Source organism: Pleurodeles waltl, chromosome 6 (genome assembly GCF_031143425.1).
Source record: "Pleurodeles waltl isolate 20211129_DDA chromosome 6, aPleWal1.hap1.20221129, whole genome shotgun sequence".
In the NCBI taxonomy this organism is placed as follows: Eukaryota; Metazoa; Chordata; class Amphibia; order Caudata; family Salamandridae; genus Pleurodeles; species Pleurodeles waltl.
This window is the reverse complement of record NC_090445.1, coordinates 247,460,851-247,483,048: the sequence shown is the minus strand read 5'-3', so window position 1 is coordinate 247,483,048 and position 22,198 is coordinate 247,460,851. Positions and strand designations below refer to the sequence as shown.

The 22,198-nt window shown below is 48.8% G+C and overlaps 1 protein-coding gene across 3 annotated transcripts in view; it reads right to left on the bottom strand.

Moving 5' to 3' along the window:
* Positions 1 to 22,198, bottom strand: part of CCDC47 (coiled-coil domain containing 47) — a 273,202-nt gene that overhangs the window by 56,073 nt on the left and 194,931 nt on the right. For all 3 annotated transcript variants that reach the window (XM_069238027.1, XM_069238028.1, XM_069238029.1), the window contains exon 11: positions 19,358 to 19,467. In XM_069238027.1, the coding sequence (XP_069094128.1) occupies positions 19,358 to 19,467 (110 nt within the window). The remainder of the gene's footprint in view (positions 1 to 19,357; positions 19,468 to 22,198) is intronic.

The window sequence follows — 22,198 nt, the reverse complement described above, 5'->3', positions numbered from 1 at the left end:
CACTGCCTATGCAGTATAGGTAAGACACCCCTCTAGCAGGCCTTACAGCCCTAAGGCAGGGTGCACTATACCATAGGTGAGGGTACCAGTGCATGAGCATGGTACCCCTACAGTGTCTAAACAAAACCTTAGACATTGTAAGTGCAGGGTAGCCATAAGAGTATATGGTCTGGGAGTCGGTCAAACACTAACTCCACAGCACCATAATGGCTACACTGAAAACTAGGAAGTTTGGTATCAAACTTCTCAGCACAATAAATGCACACTGATGCCAGTGTACATTTTATTGCAAAATACACCCCAGAGGGCACCTTAGGGGTGCCCCCTGAAACTTAACCGACTATCTGTGTAGGCTGACTAGTTCCAGCAGCCTGCCACACTAGAGACATGTTGCTGGCCCCATGGGGAGAGTGCCTTTGTCACTCTGAGGCCAGTAACAAAGCCTGCACTGGGTGGAGATGCTAACACCTCCCCCAGGCAGGAGCTGTAACACCTGGCGGTGAGCCTCAAAGGCTCACCCCTTTGTCACAGCACCGCAGGACACTCCAGCTAGTGGAGTTGCCCGCCCCCTCCGGCCCGGCCCCCACTTTTGGCGGCAAGGCCGGAGAAAATAATGAGAATAACAAGGAGGAGTCACTGGCCAGTCAGGACAGCCCCTAAGGTGTCCTGAGCTGAAGTGACTAACTTTTAGAAATCCTCCATCTTGCAGATGGAGGATTCCCCCAATAGGGTTAGGATTGTGACCCCCTCCCCTTGGGAGGAGACACAAAGAGGGTGTACCCACCCTCAGGGCTAGTAGCCATTGGCTACTAACCCCCCAGACCTAAACACGCCCTTAAATTTAGTATTTAAGGGCTACCCTGAACCCTAGAAAATTAGATTCCTGCAACTACAAGAAGAAGGACTGCCTAGCTGAAAAACCCCTGCAGAGGAAGACCAGAAGACGACTACTGCCTTGGCTCCAGAAACTCACCGGCCTGTCTCCTGCCTTCCAAAGATCCTGCTCCAGCGACGCCTTCCAAAGGGACCAGCGACCTCGACATCCTCTGAGGACTGCCCCTGCTTCGAAAAGACAAGAAACTCCCGAGGACAGCGGACCTGCTCCAAGAAAGGCTGCAACTTTGTTTCCAGCAGCCTTGAAAGAACCCTGCAAGCTCCCCGCAAGAAGCGTGAGACTTGCAACACTGCACCCGGCGACCCCGACTCGGCTGGTGGAGATCCAACACCTCAGGAGGGACCCCAGGACTACTCTGATACTGTGAGTACAAAAACCTGTCCCCCCTGAGCCCCCACAGCGCCGCCTGCAGAGGGAATCCCGTGGCTTCCCCTGACCGCGACTCTTTGAATCCTAAAGTCCCGACGCCTGGGAGAGACCCTACACCCGCAGCCCCCAGGACCTGAAGGACCGGACTTTCGTTGGAGAAGTGACCCCCAGGAGTCCCTCTCCCTTGCCCAAGTGGAGGTTTCCCCGAGGAACCCCCCCCTTGCCTGCCTACAGCGCTGAAGAGATCCCGAGATCTCCCATAGACTAACACTACAAACCCGACGCTTGTTTCTACACTGCACCCGGCCGCCCCCACGCTGCTGAGGGTGAAATTTCTGTGTGGGCTTGTGTCCCCCCCGGTGCCCTACAAAACCCCCCTGGTCTGCCCTCCGAAGACGCGGGTACTTACCTGCAAGCAGACCGGAACCGGGGCACCCCTTCTCTCCATTCTAGCCTATGCGTTTTGGGCACCACTTTGAACTCTGCACCTGACCGGCCCTGAGCTGCTGGTGTGGTGACTTTGGGGTTGCTCTGAACCCCCAACGGTGGGCTACCTTGGACCAAGAACTGAACCCTGTAAGTGTCTTACTTACCTGGTAAAACTAACAAAAACTTACCTCCCCCAGGAACTGTGAAAATTGCACTAAGTGTCCACTTTTAAAGTAGCTATTTGTGAATAACTTGAAAAGTATATATGCAATTGAAATGATTCAAAGTTCCTAATGTACTTACCTGCAATACCTTTCAAACAAGATATTACATGTTAAATTTGAACCTGTGGTTCTTAAAATAAACTAAGAAAATATATTTTTCTATAACAAAACCTATTGGCTGGATTTGTCTCTGAGTGTGTGTACCTCATTTATTGTCTATGTGTATGTACAACAAATGCTTAACACTACACCTTGGATAAGCCTACTGCTCGACCACACTACCACAAAATAGAGCATTGGTATTATCTATTTTTACCACTATTTTACCTCTAAGGGGAACCCTTGGACTCTGTGCATGCTATTCCTTACTTTGAAATAGCACATACAGAGCCAACTTCCTACATTGGTGGATCAGCGGTGGGGTACAAGACTTTGCATTTGCTGGACTACTCAGCCAATACCTGATCACACGACAAATTCCAAAATTGTCATTAGAAATTGATTTTTGCAATTTGAAAAGTTTTCTAAATTCTTAAAAGACCTGCTAGGGCCTTGTGTTAGATCCTGTTTAGCATTTCTTTTAGAGTTTAAAAGTTTGTAAAAGTTTGAATTAGATTCTAGAACCAGTTGTAGATTCTTAAAAAGTATTCCAACTTTTAGAAGCAAAATGTCTAGCACAGATGTGACTGTGGTGGAACTCGACACCACACCTTACCTCCATCTTAAGATGAGGGAGCTAAGGTCACTCTGTAAAATAAAGAAAATAACAATGGGCCCCAAACCTACCAAAATACAGCTCCAGGAGCTTTTGGCAGAGTTTGAAAAGGCCAACCCCTCTGAGGGTGGCAACTCAGAGGAAGAGGATAGTGACTTGGAGGAAAATTCCCCCCTACCAGTCCTATCTAGGGAGAACAGGGTCCCTCAAACCCTGACTCCAAAAATAATAGTCAGAGATGCTGGTTCCCTCACAGGAGAGACCAACACCTCTGAAATCACTGAGGATAACCCCAGTGAAGAGGACATCCAGCTAGCCAGGATGGCCAAAAGATTGGCTTTGGAAAGACAGATCCTAGCCATAGAGAGGGAAAGACAAGAGATGGGCCTAGGACCCATCAATGGTGGCAGCAACATAAATAGGGTCAGAGATTCTCCTGACATGTTGAAAATCCCTAAAGGGATTGTAACTAAATATGAAGATGGTGATGACATCACCAAATGGTTCACAGCTTTTGAGAGGGCTTGTGTAACCAGAAAAGTGAACAGATCTCACTGGGGTGCTCTCCTTTGGGAAATGTTCACAGGAAAGTGTAGGGATAGACTCCTCACACTCTCTGGACAAGAGGCAGAATCTTATGACCTCATGAAGGGTACCCTGATTGAGGGCTTTGGATTCTCCACTGAGGAGTATAGGATTAGATTCAGGGGGGCTCAAAAATCCTCGAGCCAGACCTGGGTCGACTTTGTAGACTACTCAGTGAAAACACTAGATGGTTGGATTCAAGGCAGTGGTGTAAGTAATTATGATGGGCTGTACAATTTATTTGTGAAAGAACACCTATTGAGTAATTGTTTCAATGATAAACTGCATCAGCATCTGGTAGACCTAGGACCAATTTCTCCCCAAGAATTAGGAAAGAAGGCGGACCATTGGGTCAAGACAAGGGTGTCCAAGACTTCAACAGGGGGTGACCAAAAGAAAGGGGTCACAAAGACTCCCCAGGGGAAGGGTGATGAGACAACCAAAACTAAAAATAGTAAAGAGTCTTCTACAGGCCCCCAAAAACCTGCACAGGAGGGTGGGCCCAGAGCCTCTTCACAAAACAATGGGTACAAGGGTAAAAACTTTGATCCCAAAAAGGCCTGGTGTCATAGCTGTAAACAGCATGGACACCAAACTGGAGACAAGGCCTGTCCCAAGAAAGGTTCCACTCCAAACTCCCATCCAGGTAACACTGGTATGGCTAGTCTCCAAGTGGGATCAACAGTGTGCCCAGAGCAAATCAGGGTCCACACTGAAGCTACTCTAGTTTCTGAGGGTGGGGTGGATTTAGCCACACTAGCTGTCTGGCCGCCTAACATGCAAAAATACAGACAGCAACTCTTAATTAATGGGACTAGAATAGAGGGCCTGAGGGATACAGGTGCCAGTGTCACCATGGTGACAGAGAAACTGGTTTCCCCTGGCCAATACCTGACTGGAAAAACTTACACAGTCACCAACGCTGACAATCAGAGAAAAGTACATCCCATGGCAATGGTTACTTTAGAATGGGGAGGGGTCAATGGCCTGAAACAGGTGGTGGTCTCCTCAAATATGCCAGTGGACTGTCTGCTTGGAAATGACCTGGAGTCCTCAGCATGGGCTGAGGTAGAACTAAAAACCCATGCAGCAATGCTGGGTATCCCTGAACTGGTGTGTGTGAAAACAAGAGCACAGTGCAAGGCACAGGGTGAACAAGTAGAGCTGGAGTCTGGAAGAATGGCCCAGCCTACCAAGAGAACAGGAAAGTCAGTTGGGAAACCAACTGCAACACAGCAAAAGAAAGGGAACCTCTCTTCTCAGGAAGAAGTTCTGCCCTCTGAGGGAACTGAGCCTTTAGGGCTTGAACCTTATCAGGTTGAGCTCTTAGGCCCAGGGGGACCCTCAAGGGAGGAGCTGTGTAAGGGACAAGAAACCTGTCCCTCTCTTGAAGGCCTTAGGCAGCAAGCTGCTGAAGAGTCCAAGGGCAAGAAAAATGGAACACATAGGGTCTATTGGGAAGATGGACTCCTGTACACTGAGGCCAGAGACCCCAAACCTGGTGCCACTAGGAGAGTGGTAGTGCCTCAGCTGTTCAGAGGGTTCATCCTAACATTGGCCCATGACATTCCCCTTGCTGGACATTTGGGACAAACCAAGACGTGGGAGAGGTTAGTCAACCACTTCTACTGGCCCAATATGTCCAACATGGTTAAGGAGTTTTGCCTCTCCTGCCCCACCTGTCAAGCCAGTGGTAAGACAGGTGGGCACCCAAAGGCCCCCCTCATTCCACTTCCAGTGGTGGGGGTCCCCTTTGAAAGAGTGGGTGTGGACATAGTTGGTCCACTGGAACCTCCCACAGCCTCAGGAAATATGTATATCCTGGTAGTAGTGGATCATGCTACCAGGTATCCTGAAGCTATTCCCCTTAGGTCGACTACTGCCCCTGCAGTAGCCAAGGCCCTCATTGGTATCTTTACCAGAGTGGGTTTCCCTAAGGAGGTGGTGTCTGACAGAGGTACCAACTTCATGTCAGCATACCTGAAACATATGTGGAATGAGTGTGGAGTGACTTATAAATTCACTACACCTTACCATCCACAAACTAATGGCTTAGTTGAGAGATTCAACAAGACATTAAAGGGCATGATCATGGGGCTCCCAGAAAAACTCAAAAGGAGATGGGATGTCCTCTTGCCATGTCTGCTTTTCGCTTACAGAGAGGTGCCACAGAAGGGAGTAGGATTCTCACCCTTTGAACTTCTGTTTGGACATCCTGTAAGAGGACCACTTGCTCTTGTTAAAGAAGGCTGGGAGAGACCTCTCCATGAGCCTAAACAAGACATAGTGGACTATGTACTTGGCCTTCGCTCTAGAATGGCAGAGTACATGGAAAAGGCAACCAAAAACCTTGAGGCCAGCCAACAGCTCCAGAAGTTTTGGTATGACCAAAAGGCTGCACTGGTTGAGTTCCAGCCAGGGCAGAAAGTCTGGGTTCTGGAGCCTGTGGCTCCCAGGGCACTCCAGGACAAATGGAGTGGCCCTTACCCAGTACTAGAAAGGAAGAGTCAGGTCACCTACCTGGTGGACCTGGGCACAAGCAGGAGCCCCAAGAGGGTGATCCATGTGAACCGCCTTAAGCTCTTCCATGACCGGGCTGATGTGAATCTGTTGATGGTAACAGATGAGGATCAGGAGGCAGAGAGTGAACCTCTCCCTGATCTTCTGTCATCAGACCCAAAAGATGGCACAGTAGATGGAGTGATCTACTCAGACACCCTCTCTGGCCAACAGCAAGCTGATTGTAGGAGAGTCCTACAACAGTTTCCTGAACTCTTCTCCCTAACCCCTGGTCAGACACACCTGTGTACCCATGATGTGGACACAGGAGACAGCATGCCTGTCAAAAACAAAATCTTTAGACAGTCTGACCATGTTAAGGAAAGCATCAAGGTGGAAGTCCACAAGATGCTGGAATTGGGAGTGATTGAGCGCTCTGACAGCCCCTGGGCTAGCCCAGTGGTCTTAGTCCCCAAACCTCACACCAAAGATGGAAAGAAAGAGATGAGGTTTTGTGTGGACTACAGAGGGCTCAATTCTGTCACCAAGACAGATGCTCATCCAATTCCAAGAGCTGATGAGCTCATAGATAAATTAGGTGCTGCCAAATTCTTAAGTACCTTTGACTTGACAGCAGGGTACTGGCAAATAAAAATGGCACCTGGAGCAAAAGAGAAAACAGCATTCTCCACACCTGATGGGCATTATCAGTTTACTGTTATGCCCTTTGGTTTAAAGAATGCCCCTGCCACCTTCCAAAGGTTGGTGAATCAAGTCCTTGCTGGCTTGGAGTCCTTTAGCACAGCTTATCTTGATGATATTGCTGTCTTTAGCTCCACCTGGCAGGATCACCTGGTCCACCTGAAGAAGGTTTTGAAGGCTCTGCAATCTGCAGGCCTCTCTATCAAGGCATCCAAATGCCAGATAGGGCAGGGAACTGTGGTTTACTTGGGACACCTTGTAGGTGGAGGCCAAGTTCAGCCACTCCAACCCAAGATCCAGACTATTCTGGACTGGGTAGCTCCAAAAACCCAGACTCAAGTCAGGGCATTCCTTGGCTTGACTGGGTATTACAGGAGGTTTGTGAAGGGATATGGATCCATTGTGACAGCCCTCACTCAACTCACCTCCAAGAAGATGCCCAAGAAAGTGAACTGGACTGTGGAATGCCAACAGGCCTTTGACACCCTGAAACAAGCAATGTGCTCAGCACCAGTTCTAAAAGCTCCAGATTATTCTAAGCAGTTCATTGTGCAGACTGATGCCTCTGAACATGGGATAGGGGCAGTTTTGTCCCAAACAAATGATGATGGCCTTGACCAGCCTGTTGCTTTCATTAGCAGGAGGTTACTCCCCAGGGAGCAGCGTTGGAGTGCCATTGAGAGGGAGGCCTTTGCTGTGGTTTGGTCCCTGAAGAAGCTGAGACCATACCTCTTTGGTATCAAACTTCTCAGCACAATAAATGCACACTGATGCCAGTGTACATTTTATTGCAAAATACACCCCAGAGGGCACCTTAGAGGTGCCCCCTGAAACTTAACCGACTATCTGTGTAGGCTGACTAGTTCCAGCAGCCTGCCACACTAGAGACATGTTGCTGGCCCCATGGGGAGAGTGCCTTTGTCACTCTGAGGCCAGTAACAAAGCCTGCACTGGGTGGAGATGCTAACACCTCCCCCAGGCAGGAGCTGTAACACCTGGCGGTGAGCCTCAAAGGCTCACCCCTTTGTCACAGCACCGCAGGACACTCCAGCTAGTGGAGTTGCCCGCCCCCTCCGGCCCGGCCCCCACTTTTGGCGGCAAGGCCGGAGAAAATAATGAGAATAACAAGGAGGAGTCACTGGCCAGTCAGGACAGCCCCTAAGGTGTCCTGAGCTGAGGTGACTCTAACTTTTAGAAATCCTCCATCTTGCAGATGGAGGATTCCCCCAATAGGGTTAGGATTGTGACCCCCTCCCCTTGGGAGGAGGCACAAAGAGGGTGTACCCACCCTCAGGGCTAGTAGCCATTGGCTACTAACCCCCCAGACCTAAACACGCCCTTAAATTTAGTATTTAAGGGCTACCCTGAACCCTAGAAAATTAGATTCCTGCAACTACAAGAAGAAGGACTGCCTAGCTGAAAACCCCTGCAGAGGAAGACCAGAAGACGACAACTGCCTTGGCTCCAGAAACTCACCGGCCTGTCTCCTGCCTTCCAAAGATCCTGCTCCAGCGACGCCTTCCAAAGGGACCAGCGACCTCGACATCCTCTGAGGACTGCCCCTGCTTCGAAAAGACAACAAACTCCCGAGGACAGCGGACCTGCTCCAAGAAAGGCTGCAACTTTGTTTCCAGCAGCCTTGAAAGAACCCTGCAAGTTCCCCGCAAGAAGCGTGAGACTTGCAACACTGCACCCGGCGACCCCGACTCGGCTGGTGGAGATCCAACACCTCAGGAGGGACCCCAGGACTACTCTGATACTGTGAGTACCAAAACCTGTCCCCCCTGAGCCCCCACAGCGCCGCCTGCAGAGGGAATCCCGAGGCTTCCCCTGACCGCGACTCTTTGAATCCAAAGTCCCGACGCCTGGGAGAGACCCTGCACCCGCAGCCCCCAGGACCTGAAGGACCGGACTTTCACTGGAGAAGTGACCCCCAGGAGTCCCTCTCCCTTGCCCAAGTGGAGGTTTCCCCGAGGAATCCCCCCCTTGCCTGCCTGCAGCGCTGAAGAGATCCCGAGATCTCTCATAGACTAACATTACAAACCCGACGCTTGTTTCTACACTGCACCCGGCCGCCCCCGCGCTGCTGAGGGTGAAATTTCTGTGTGGGCTTGTGTCCCCCCCGGTGCCCTACAAAACCCCCCTGGTCTGCCCTCCGAAGACGCGGGTACTTACCTGCAAGCAGACCGGAACCGGGGCACCCCCTTCTCTCCATTCTAGCCTATGTGTTTTGGGCACCACTTTGAACTCTGCACCTGACCGGCCCTGAGCTGCTGGTGTGGTGACTTTGGGGTTGCTCTGAACCCCCAACGGTGGGCTACCTTGGACCAAGAACTGAACCCCGTAAGTGTCTTACTTACCTGGTAAAACTAACAAAAACTTACCTCCCCCAGGAACTGTGAAAATTGCACTAAGTGTCCACTTTTAAAGTAGCTATTTGTGAATAACTTGAAAAGTATATATGCAATTGAAATGATTCAAAGTTCCTAATGTACTTACCTGCAATACCTTTCAAACAAGATATTACATGTTAAATTTGAACCTGTGGTTCTTAAAATAAACTAAGAAAATATATTTTTCTATAACAAAACCTATTGGCTGGATTTGTCTCTGAGTGTGTGTACCTCATTTATTGTCTATGTGTATGTACAACAAATGCTTAACACTACTCCTTGGATAAGCCTACTGCTCGACCACACTACCACAAAATAGAGCATTGGTATTATCTATTTTTACCACTATTTTACCTCTAAGGGGAACCCTTGGACTCTGTGCATGCTATTCCTTACTTTGAAATAGCACATACAGAGCCAACTTCCTACAGTTTCCTTCTGCTGGAATGAAATGTGCCCCTCTCCCCTCTTGTTGTGTTGCTGGCTGTTGCCTCCTGCTGGGTCTCTGTCTCAAATCAAGAAAATACTTTAACCAATTTAAAATGAGATGATCTTGGGGTGTCTGCTCAAAAGGCTGCAAATGTTTAACACAAAGAAGGAAGATGTACACGTCCCAGATTGAGAGAATTCATACTTTAAACAAAGCACACTTAAGGTTTACTACAACTTCCTGCTCTGGTTGTCAGAATTTGACAGATATCAGCCTTTTCTAGCCAGCTAGTAACTTCTAGATCACGTGGACCTCAATGAGATCCTTCAGATCACTGTTCTGCAGAGGCACTGCCAGGAGCAGAGTATTTGCTGGTTGACTCATCTGAACATGCTTACATACCTAAAGAACCCTGACCTGCGGAAGGATCTAGATTGCCTTGAAAGCAGATGCGCTGCCTAACCACTGGAATATGGCTCAACTCAATGAAAGGCCTGCACTAAGTCTTGATGGACTTTAGCCCTGCTGTCCAAAACTCAAAACAAATATAAAAACGCACAGACAACTATCATCTGGGAGGTAAAGCAGCAGATACACTTTCCTGAAAATACCACTGCTTATCCTGCAGCATTCACAGCCCCCCTCCACCTAGCATTAAGGTGCCAGTATATGTTGTAGGAAGTTGGCTCTGTATGCACTATTTCAAAGTAAGGAATAGTATGCACAGAGTCCAAGGGTTCCCCTTAGAGGTAAGATAGTGGCAAAAAGAGATAATACTAATGCTCTATTTTGTGGTAGTGTGGTCGAGCAGTAGGCTTATCAAAGGAGTAGTGTTAAGCATTTGTTGTACACACACAGGCAATAAATGAGGAACACACACTCCGAGACAATTCCAGGCCAATAGGTTTTTGTATAGAAAAATATATTTTCTTAGTTTATTTTAAGAACGACAGGTTCAGATTTTACATGTAATACTTTAAATGAAAGGTATTGCAGGTAGGTACTTTAGGAACTTTGAATAATCACAATAGCATATATACTTTTCAAATAATTCACATAAAGCTATTTTAAAACTAGACAGTGCAATTTTCACAGTTCCTAGGGGGAGTAAGAATTTGTTAGTTTTTGCAGGTAAGTAAACCACCTACAGGGTTCAAGTTTGGGTCCAAGGTAGCCCACCGTTGGGGGTTCAGAGCAACCCCAAAGTTACCACACCAGCAGCTCAGGGCCGGTCAGGTGCAAAGTTCAAAGTGGTGCCCAAAACGCATAGGCTCCAATGGAGAAGGGGGTGCCCCGGTTCCATTCTGCCAGCAGGTAAGTACCCGCGTCTTCGGAGGGCAGACCAGGGGGGTTTTCTAGGGCACTGGGGGGGACACAAGTTAGCACAGAAAGTACACCCTCAGCAGCACGGGGGCGGCCGGGTGCAGTGTGCAAACACACGTCGGGTTTCCAATGTAAATCAATGGGAGACCAAGGGGTCTCTTCAGCGATGCAGGCAGGCAAGGGGAGGCTCCTCGGGGTAGCCACCACCTGGGCAAGGGAGAGGGCCTCCTGGGGGGCCACTCCTGCACTGGAGTTCCGATCTTTCAGGTCCTGGGGGCTGCGGGTGCAGAGTCTTTTCCAGGCGTCAGGATCTGGGAGTCAAGCAGTCGCGGTCAGGGGGAGCCTCGGGATTCCCTCTGCAGGCGTTGCTGTGGGGGCCTGGGGGGGGGGGGGGGCAACTCTGGCTATTCACAGTCTCGTAGTCGCCGGGGAGTCCTCCCTAAAGTGTTGTTTCTCCACAAGTCGAGCCAGGGGCGTCGGGTGTAGAGTAGCAAGTCTCACGCTTCCGGCGGGAAACGCAGTTGTCTTGAAGTTGCTTCTTTGGAAACAAAGTTGCAGTCTTGGGTGAACAGAGCCGCTGTCCTCGGGAGTTTCTTGGTCCTTCTAGAGCAGGGCAGTCCTCTGAGGATTCAGAGGTCGCTGGTCCTGGGGAAAGCGTCGCTGGAGCAGTGTCTTTAGAAGGGGGGAGACAGGCCGGTAGAGCTGGGGCCAAAGCAGTTGGTGTCTCCGTCTTCTCTGCAGGGTTTTTCAGCTTAGCAGTCCTCCTCTTCTTAGGTTGCAGGAATCTGAGTTCCTAGGTTCTGGGGAGCCCTTAAATACTAAATTTAAGGGCGTGTTAAGGTCTGGGGGGTTAGTAGCCAATGGCTACTAGCCCTGAGGGTGGGTACACCCTCTTTGTGCCTCCTCCCAAGGGCAGGGGGTCACATTCCTATCCCTATTGGGGGAATCCTCCATCTGCAAGATGGAGGATTTCTAAAAGTTAGAGTCACCTCAGCTCAGGACACCTTAGGGGCTGTCCTGACTGGCCAGTGACGACTCCTGGTTATTCTCATTATTTCCTCCGGCCTTGCCGCCAAAAGTGGGGCCGTGGCCGGAGGGGGCGGGCAACTCCACTAGCTGGAGTGCCCTGTGGTGCTGTAACAAAGGGGGTGAGCCTTTGAGGCTCACCGCCAGGTGTTACAGTTCCTGCAGGGGGAGGTGTGAAGCACCTCCACCCAGTACAGGCTTTGTTACCAGCCACAGAGTGACAAAGGCACTCTCCCCATGTGGCCAGCAACATGCCTCGAGTGTGGCAGGCTGCTAAAACCAGTCAGCCTACACGGGTAGTTGGTTAAGGTTTCAGGGTGCACCTCTAAGGTGCCCTCTGGGGTGTATGTTACAATAAAATGTACACTGGAATTAGTGTGCATTTATTGTGCTGAGAAGTTTGATACCAAACTTCCCAGTTTTCAGTGTAGCCATTATGGTGCTGTGGAGTTCGTGTTTGACAGACTCCCAGACCATATACTCTTATGGCTACCCTGCACTTACAATGTCTAAGGTTTTGCTTAGACACTGTAGGGGCACAGTGCTCATGCACTTGTGCCCTCACCTATGGTATAGTGCACCCTGCCTTAGGGCTGTAAGGCCTGCTAGAGGGGTGACTTATCTATACTGCATAGGCAGTGTGAGGCTGGCATGGCACCCTGAGGGGAGTGCCATGTCGACTTACTCGTTTTGTCCTCACCAGCACACACAAGCTGGCAAGCAGTGTGTCTGTGCTGAGTGAGGGGTCCCCAGGGTGGCATAAGACATGCTGCATCCCTTAGAGACCTTCCCTGGCATCAGGGCCCTTGGTACCAGGGGTTCCAGTTACAAGGGACTTACCTGGATGCCAGGGTGTGCCAATTGTGAAAACAAAAGTACAGGTTAGGGAAAGAACATTGGTGCTGGGGCCTGGTTAGCAGGCCTCAGCACACTGTCAAATCAAAACATAGCATTAGCAAAGGCAAAAAGTCAGGGGGTAACCATGCCAAGGAGGCATTTCCTTACACAACCCCCCCCCCCCCACCCCCCCCAAACGAAAGAGGATGAGACTAACCTTTTCCAAGAGAGTCTTCATTTTTTAAGTGGAAAAACCTGGAAAGGCCATCTGCATTGGCATGGGCAGTCCCAGGTCTGTGTTCCACTATAAAGTCCATTCCCTGGAGGGAGATGGACCACCTCAACAGTTTTGGATTTTCACCTTTCATTTGCATCAGCCATCTGAGAGGTCTGTGGTCAGTTTGAACTACAAAGTGAGTACCAAAGAGGTATGGTCTCAGCTTCTTCAGGGACCAAACCACAGCAAAGGCCTCCCTCTCAATAGCACTCCAACGCTGCTCCCTGGGGAGTAACCTCCTGCTAATGAAAGCAACAGGCTGGTCAAGGCCATCATCATTTGTTTGGGACAAAACTGCCCCTATCCCATGTTCAGAGGCATCTGTCTGCACAATGAACTGCTTGGAGTAATCTGGAGTTTTTAGAACTGGTGCTGGGCACATTGCTTGTTTCAGGGTGTCAAAGGCCTGTTGGCATTCTACAGTCCAGTTTACCTTCTTGGGCATTTTCTTGGAGGTACGTTCTGTGAGGGCTGTCACTATGGATCCATATCCCTTCACAAACCTCCTGTAATACCCAGTCAAGCCAAGGAATGCCCTGACTTGAGTCTGGGTTTTTGGAGCTGCCCAGTCCAGAATAGTCTGGATCTTAGGCTGGAGTGGCTGAACTTGGCCTCCACCTACAAGGTGTCCCAAGTAAACCACAGTTCCCTGCCCTATCTGGCATTTGGATGCCTTGATAGAGAGGCCTTCTGATTGCAGAGCCTTCAAAACCTTCTTCAGGTGGACCAGGTGATCCTGCCAGCTGGAGCTAAAGACAGCAATATCGTCAAGATAAGCTGCACTAAAGGACTCCAAACCAGCAAGGACTTGATTCACCAACCTTTGGAAGGTGGCAGGGGCATTCTTTAAACCAAAGGGCATAACAGTAAACTGATAATGCCCATCAGGTGTGGAGAATGCTGTCTTATCTTTTGCTCCTGGTGCCATTTTGATTTGCCAGTACCCTGCTGTTAAGTCAAAGGTACTTAAGAATTTGGCAGCACCTAATTTATCAATCAGTTCATCAGCCCTTGGAATGGGATGGGCATCTGTCTTGGTGACAGAATTGAGCCCTCTGTAGTCCACACAAAACCTCATCTCTCTCTTTCCATCTTTGGTGTGAGGTTTGGGGACTAAGACCACTGGGCTAGCCCAGGGGCTGTCAGAGTGCTCAATTACTCCCAATTCCAGCATCTTGTGGACTTCCACCTTGGTGCTTTCCTTAACTTGGTCAGACTGTCTGAATATTTTGTTTTTGACAGGCATGCTGTCTCCTGTGTCCACATCATGGGTACACAGGTGGGTCTGACCAGGGGTTAGGGAAAAGAGCTCAGCAAACTGTTGCAGGACCTTCCTGCAGTCAGATTGCTGTTGGCTAGAGAGGGTGTCTGAGTAGATCACTCCATCAATTGAGCCATCTTTAGGGTTTGATGAGAGGAGATCAGGGAGAGGTTCACTCTCAGCTTCCTGGTCCTCATCTGTTACCATCAACAGATTCACATCAGCCCTATCATGGAAGGGCTTAAGGCGGTTCACATGGATCACCCTCTTGGGGCTCCTGCTAGTGCCTAGGTCCACCAGGTAGGTGACCTGACTCTTCTTCTCTAGCACTGGGTAAGGGCCACTCCATTTGTCCTGAAGTGCCCTGGGAGCCACAGGCTCCAAAACCCAGACTTTCTGCCCTGGTTGAAATTCAACCATTGCAGCCTTTTGGTCATACCAAAACCTCTGGAGCTGTTGGCTGGCCTTAAGGTTTTTACTTGCCTTTTCCATGTACTCTGCCATCCTTGAACGTAGGCCAAGTACATAGTCCACTATGTCTTGTTTAGGCTCATGAAGAGGTCTCTCCCAGCCTTCTTTCACAAGAGCTAGTGGTCCCCTTACAGGGTGGCCAAACAGAAGTTCAAAGGGTGAGAACCCTACTCCCTTCTGAGGCACCTCTCTGTAAGCGAAAAGCAGACATGGTAAGAGGACATCCCATCTCCTTTTGAGTTTTTCAGGGAGCCCCATGATCATGCCTTTTAATGTCTTGTTGAAACTCTCAACAAGGCCATTAGTTTGTGGATGGTATGGTGTAGTGAATTTATAAGTCACTCCACACTCATTCCACATGTGTTTCAGGTATGCTGACATGAAGTTGGTACCTCTGTCAGACACCACCTCCTTAGGAAAACCCACTCTGGTAAAGATACCAATGAGGGCCTTGGCTACTGCAGGGGCAGTAGCCGACCTAAGGGGAATAGCTTCAGGCTATCTAGTAGCATGATCCACTACTACTAGTATGTACATGTTCCCTGAGGCTGTGGGAGGTTCCAGTGGACCCACTATGTCCACACCCACTCTTTCAAAGGGGACCCCCACCACTGGAAGTGGAATGAGGGGGGCCTTTGGGTGTCCACCTGTCTTACCACTGGCTTGACAGGTGGTACAGGAGACACAAAACTCCTCGACTTTCTGGGACATGTTGGGCCAATAGAAGTGGTTGACTAGTCTCTCCCACGTCTTGGTTTGTCCCAAATGCCCAGCAAGAGGAATATCATGGGCTAAGGTCAGTATGAACTTCCTAAACTCCTGAGGCACTACCACTCTCCTAGTGGCACCAGGTTTGGGATCTCTTGCTTCAGTGTACAGGAGTCCATCTTCCCAATAGACCCTATGTGTTCCAGTTTTCTTGCCATTGGACTCTTCAGCAGCTTGCTGCCTAAGGCCTTCAAGAGAGGGACAGGTTTCTTGCCCCTTACACAACTGCTCTCTTGAGGGTCCCCGTGGGCCTAAGAGCTCAACCTGATAAGGTTCTAACTCCATAGGCTCAGTTCCCTCAGAGGGCAAAACTTCTTCCTGAGAAGAGAGGTTCTCTTTTTGTTGTTGTGTTGCAGCTGGTTTCCCAGTTGTCTTTCCTTTTCTCTTGGTAGGCTGGGCCCTTTTTCCAGGCTCCAGCTCTACTTTTTCACCCTGAGCCTTGCACTGTGCCCTTGTCTTGACACACACCAGTTCAGGGATACCCAGCATGGCTGCATGGGTTTTCAGTTCTACCTCAGCCCATGTTGAGGACTCCAGGTCATTCCCAAGCAAACAGTCTACAGGGATATTTGAAGAGACCACCACCTGTTTCAGGCCATTGACCCCTCCCCACTCTAAAGTTACCATAGCCATGGGATGTACTTTAGTCTGATTGTCAGCGTTGGTGACTGGATAAGTGTGTCCAGCCAGGTTTTGACCAGGGGAAACCAGTTTCTCTGTCACCATGGTGACACTGGCACTAGTATCCCACAGGCCTTCTACACTTGTCCCATTAATTAAGAGCTGCTGCCTGTATTTTTGCATGTTAGGAGGCCAGGCAGCCAGTGTGGCTAAATCCACCCCACCCTCAGAGACTAATGTAGCTTCAGTGTGACACCTGATTTGCTCTGGGCACACTGTTGATCCCACTTGGAGACTAGCCATTCCAGTGTTAGCTGGAGTGGAGTTGGAAGTGGTACTTTTCTTGGGACAGGCCTTGTCTCCAGTTTGGTGTCCAGGCTGATTACAACACTTTGCATACTCTAGCCTTCTAGTGTTTGACTCCAACATTAAAAGTTGTTTTTCGTCGAAGAAGCTTTGAGTCACAGGATATTACAGGAATCCTCCCTTAGTCCAAAATGTGTATGGATACCGACTCCACCCTTAGGTTTTTCGTTCAGCTGGTGCAAGTACAGTGTGCAGAATAGTATGTACATGCTCTGTGCATTTTTAGTTGAAAATAAATGTATATTTAGTGACAAAATGTGGTATTATTGCCTGCTTCTATGGAGGAGGGTGGGTGCATGTCAATCTACAGCACTAGAAGCTACCAACCAATGCTTACAGGGTAACATTTCCCGTTTGTAGCATATGTGGCTGTAGACACACGTTTTGCATCAACTGGATGGATGGAGTTCCGCCGTGGACTGGTAGATGTGTCCTGCTTAAGAGGTCTGCAAAACAGCTGTCCTCCCAGCAATGTTTTTCACCAGAAGATGTACACTGTGACAAACTGCCCAACACCAAATTTCATGTTGTTCGTATGTTGGACCATGGAGTAGAAAGCTTTGATGTCCTGAAAAATGGCCAAGAGTTCCATGTAAATAGAGGGCCTCCCTTAGTGAAGGGAGGTCCAGGTGTCCTGAAGCCATATTGACTTGATGTACACCCCAACCTAAGAGTGCTGTATCAGTAGTATTGGCCACAGAGGGTCTACAAAAAGCATGCCTATGAACAGATTGTTGCTGTGCACCTAATGCACTGAATGCTGGCCTGTCAGCATTTTAGCATCCCACTAACTCTTGGGAAATGGGAAAGTGGTGGGAAAAAGAGGCAGAAGCTGAAGGAACGCCATCACCCTATGCTGACTGGGGTATGCCTTCCCTGGTGAAAGCATTTAGAACTGATCCTACAAAGGTAGGGTGTGGCTTGAGGCATGCAAGATGGCTGCTTTCTAGGAAGCTCCTGACCTGTCACCCAGAATCCCTCACCGTACTGGTATATTGAGAACCTGCAGGCAGGGAAGATGGACCTCTCTTGAGGCCCACTGTGCCAAGGAAGCTGTCAGATGCTACCTATGCCCTAGTGACCACACTTGGCTGAGGGTGGGTTTTCTGGCTTCCAGGCATGACAACTGTGGGGGAAACACAGCTATATATGGCAGCCGCCAGGGAATGCCAAGCCAGCCACCGGATGAATGGGCCTTACCCTGAGAAGAGATTACTTAGAGCGGAGTGGGTTGATGCAGGGTAGCCCCGTACACAGCCAGGACACTGTGCTTTCACCCCCTCCCCCTCCCCCTCTTCAGTTGGACTGACTGCTGGGCCGCTGGAGATGCTCGCTGCTGGGCCTCACCTTGGACCAGTGAGGTAGTGCTCAGTTGGGGATCTGGCTTATTGGCCCAGAGGAGAGGTAACGGAGACCGAGGGCTCAGCATCTACAGGTAAGGTGGCACACATCAGATGGCTGGGGGTTGGCCAGAAGACTGCATGACGAGAGACCGTGGCTGACCTGCAGGATAATCAAGCTGTCTGAGCTGCCTGTTGGTTTTCACTGTAACAGCATCTGCACCGTCGCGAGGGCCCCTGTGTCAGTTGAGAACTGTGTCAGTTGAGAGCCAAGTGTTTTGTGCACCCCAAGGTGCATTGCATGCTTGAGGGCTGGGGGGCGGCCACCTCCTTTGGACAGCTCTGGTGCATCAGGGAGGCACTGAGCGGCAAGGGCAGCTGAAGCCAAAGTCTCGCTACTGCCTTTGCATCACTGAGGCAGGGTGGGAGTAGGGACGGGACTGAGAGGAGTGGAGGTGCCTGGAGGGAGTGTCCACAGAAATAACTGCACACTGTGGAGGGACATATGCTCCCCCTTGCACTATGGACAAAAACTGAAGGGTGTCTGTTCCATCACCCTGAAACACATTCTCAGAGCTGTTGTACTGGAGATCAAGGAGGACTCAACAGAGTGTTTAGATCATTGCATGATCTTCATCTCAATGCAGCTATTCAAAGAATCGAAAAGACTGTTCACCGATCGTTGGTGTCAAAGTTAGCGAACAGCTAGGAATGAGAAAGGTAACAAGGACATATTGGAATCTGAGCTGTTTTTAAACACAACCAAACAATAGTGGGGAAAAAAACAATCCAAGTGTGAAGTCGGTGCCCATCCACATTGTGGGTTAACAACGTGCAATTTCAGAGACGAACACTAGATTGCAGGAGTATGCAAAGCATATTTACAGCCATACACACTACTTCTGTTGAACATTGAGCACTAACATTCTGTTTGAGTGTTATTTACTGCTTCATACAGAGTCCTAATTTCTAACCCCATCATATCCTAGATGGCACCTTAAGTTGTATTATTTGCTACTCCAAAGAGTCAACTATCTAAAGGAACCAAACTTGGTTATAGAATAGGAAAGCAATAGTACTGATAGTGCAGAGACATTAGTGATAAAAAAACAGTACCCACACAAGTTCCTGTACAATAATCACTTACTGCCCAAGGAACCCAAGAAAAGGTCTTATGCTACTGGGGTGTACAGAAGAAGAGTACTATACCTGGACATGCTGCAGCCTATGCTGAATACTTCAGTCACATGCCTCAACACATTAGTACTATGTACATTTGTTAAGCGTATATATGGTCACACTGCATTGTGGACCTCATTAGGAGCGGCCTTTTAGATGAGATGAAGGCAATAACAGCAGTAGTCAGCCCCATCAGATTTATGAGCTCCACTGGAACACAGTGGATCGCTTCACTTTTACATGGAGATTTCAGCTGTTGAAAGCAGATGAAATCTCCAAGTGAAAATCAGGGGAAAATTAGGAATTACCAGGGAATCTGACCAGGAATTACTGATTTGCCTGGGAAACCATCATTTCCCAATGAACCTTCAAGATCCAATTCATAATGGGACAGATTTTCCCCACCCCATGGAATCTCTGGTACCCCTCATATGGGCAACTCCAAGAGTGATGAAATATCAAACCATATTCTCATAACGACATAGGAGAATAGCTGGACTAAAATGCCATTTCTTACTGCAAAGACCAAACAAAATCAAACACCTCCCACCCCCACGTTCAAAGGTAAGGTCCAACAAACCACTTTCAGTGCAGGAAATGACTGGGTCAAGCATATTTAGAAGCCAAAGGTAGTTAAGTTGTCTTACCTCTCTGTTAAGACGGAATTTCCTGACTTTGTCAAGGGAGTAAATAACCATGTTCATCAGTGGGAGAAGTCCTTCCATATCCTTTGGGGAAGTGTTGCCTAGGCCAGGCACTATAAGAGAAATAATATCAACATATCAGCACACACTGAATAATAAGTCTACTGCATTGGTACTTTTATAGAGGTTTTGTGTAGAATGAAAAGAGTTGTCAGGAAAGAATCTCCAAACACATTAAAAAATAACTTTAATGTTGAAGCTGGTATGTGCAATGTGGATATTACCTGCTGAAATACAAAGGATACAGCCATGTAGTATAGCAGGTACGTAGGTTCTACACAGATCCCTAGGGATTCCCACCTTTCAGGAGACATACATTTTTCATTCATGTTCAAGATAAGATTAGAGAAAAAACAAAGTTATGAGGACTGAGTGGAACGTAAACTAGAGAGCCAGTAGGCATTCTCGATGACAGGAGTACTGCTAAAAAAAACAAAAATAAAAACCTCTGCCCCAAGAGTATAAAAATGCTGTCTCCACTGCCCCGGTCCAGCCCACACTGAAGCAAAAAAAAAAAAATACACACAGAGATGAGGACTACACGTCACAACACTAAAGTGGCCCAGTATGATAAACGACCCCCATTTGCGCATGTGTCATGATGCGACCCCCATTTAGATTTCTTTTTTATGTATTGTTGCAAGATGGCGGAACCCACTTCCAGCGATAAATGAAAAAATGCATTATGAGGTGCAGGAAAACACTTTCGAAAAAAAAGAGGTTTAGCCATAAACTGCAGCTGTCAGGCGCTATTTTTAAAAAAAATTTTTTAGGACAGGGTGCTGAAAAATAAAATATGAATATGAGCAGAGGGGGCTATAAGTCACCTCCTCAAAAGGGTGGTTAAAAAAAAGTTATACTCCAGGATCGGGCACAAACAAGGCAAGCACTGGCAAAGCCGATATGTCTATTTATATTTAAAAAATACATTATTATGGTTTTGATAAGCCACTGGACGTAGTTATAAAGTCATGTATCGGAGTTATCGAAAAGGTGCATATATGTCAAAGAGTGCAGATAGATGTGCAGATTGAGGGAAAGAGGAAAAGAGCAGTACCAAGCTGTTTGTCACTAAACAGGCTAAAACAATCCAACAGCACATCCATAAGACACGATTGGGCATCCCCAAATTTCCAGCGGACCGCAGTCAGGCACGCCATCTAAGACCCACTATGAAGTCCACTGCCCTGCCGGTAGTACCAGTGGAGTCCAATCCACACCATATAGTGAATTTCGCTGCATTCTGACCATGAGATACGGTTTGGGTAAGAATTACTCAAGATTCATATGGAGCGTAGGGAAGCACTTGTGCCACAGAATCCCACAAAGAGAATACCAGCACCGAGAAGGCAAGCAGTATTAAAAGACTGCATGGCCAAGCTGTTGGCGGAAAACATCTTCTGTGTCTAGCCTCTTGGACTCTCTTGTCTAGGGGGTCAGTGTGGAAAGACCCTAGGTTGACCCTCCCTGAGGATGCCTGCACCACCAAACTCTCTGGAGTAGGATGCTGGGTCAGGAACATGAGGTCCCACAGCGCTGGGTGATGCCGGCAGGCCACTTGGTGATCTACCCGGGGCCCAGAACAGGGGTTGGACCAGGACTCCAGTAGGATGTCCTAAGAGACTCATTAAATGGGAGCATGGATTCTAAGCTGGTCTGCCCCAGCTGAAGTACCTTCCATTAATGCTTGTTTTCACTTTCACCGCTGCAAGCTGGAGTTTAAGGGTGTCAGCTTTCTATCTGACAACCTTCATAAAAGATACTCTCTCCTCAGCGGCCAGACCAGGTGGAGTGACCAAACTGGAGTCTGAGGTGCCTACCTCACTGGCATTGCCCAACTCTTCATAACAGTTTCTTTTGGAAAATCTGAGGCAACATCAGCTGGGTCAAAGACCCCATAACTCTGCCTCCTGCTCAAATTCGGCACCCGAAGACAGAGATGCTGTCTCACAGCTGAAAGGCTAGCATGGCCCAGGTGGTGCTGGGCTCTACATCGGATGAATCCTATGCAGCGCAGCCTCAAAGAGAATGACTTAGGTGACCCCAGTAGCAGCACCAAGGGAATGAATTCAATCAATGGACGTGGAGGGGAAATGGGGCTCAGATCCTGAAGGTCTGACTGTTGCTGTGGGAGGGCTCGCCAAAGGTAACCTGGTAGGAGGACCTCCCAACTTCTTGGGGTCCAAAAGGTGCTTCGGAAGGGGTCAGTTGCCCAAAGAAGCGGGACGTCAATTAGTAAAACTCCTGAAGTTAGGCAAAGTTGCTAAAGTACCCGGGAAGTCTGGGAAGCATACACTGAGGCTTAGAGATGCAGGTTTTTATGCTTATTTCAAGGATTTAGAAGGAGGAGGAGGAGGAGGTAGAAGTCCAATGGTGCTTCAAATTCTTTTCAGACTTATCAGGCAAAAACGTGGACTTTGACGAAAACCTGTTGGGGGAACGGCTGCGGGAATGGACCCATGATCGTCTGTTGAACCAAGATTGTCCTCTGGAGCGACGAGGAGACTTTCGGCAGAACACTAGGAGGAGCTTCATCAGCCTCTCCCGAACCACCTTTGAGTGTATCCAGAGGCAGTCCGAGCAGGCCTTGGAGCCGTGGCCTGACCCTATGCACCACAAGCAGACCCAGTGGGGACAAGATACAAATATCTGTATGTGGTATTCCCTGCAAGATTTGAAACTCATAGGTTTCGGACGGGACATAGCCTTAGCACACTGGAAACAAAAATATAGCTTGACAAAAGTTGAGAAAAAGCTAGTCAAACAATGACCGAGGTAGCTCTC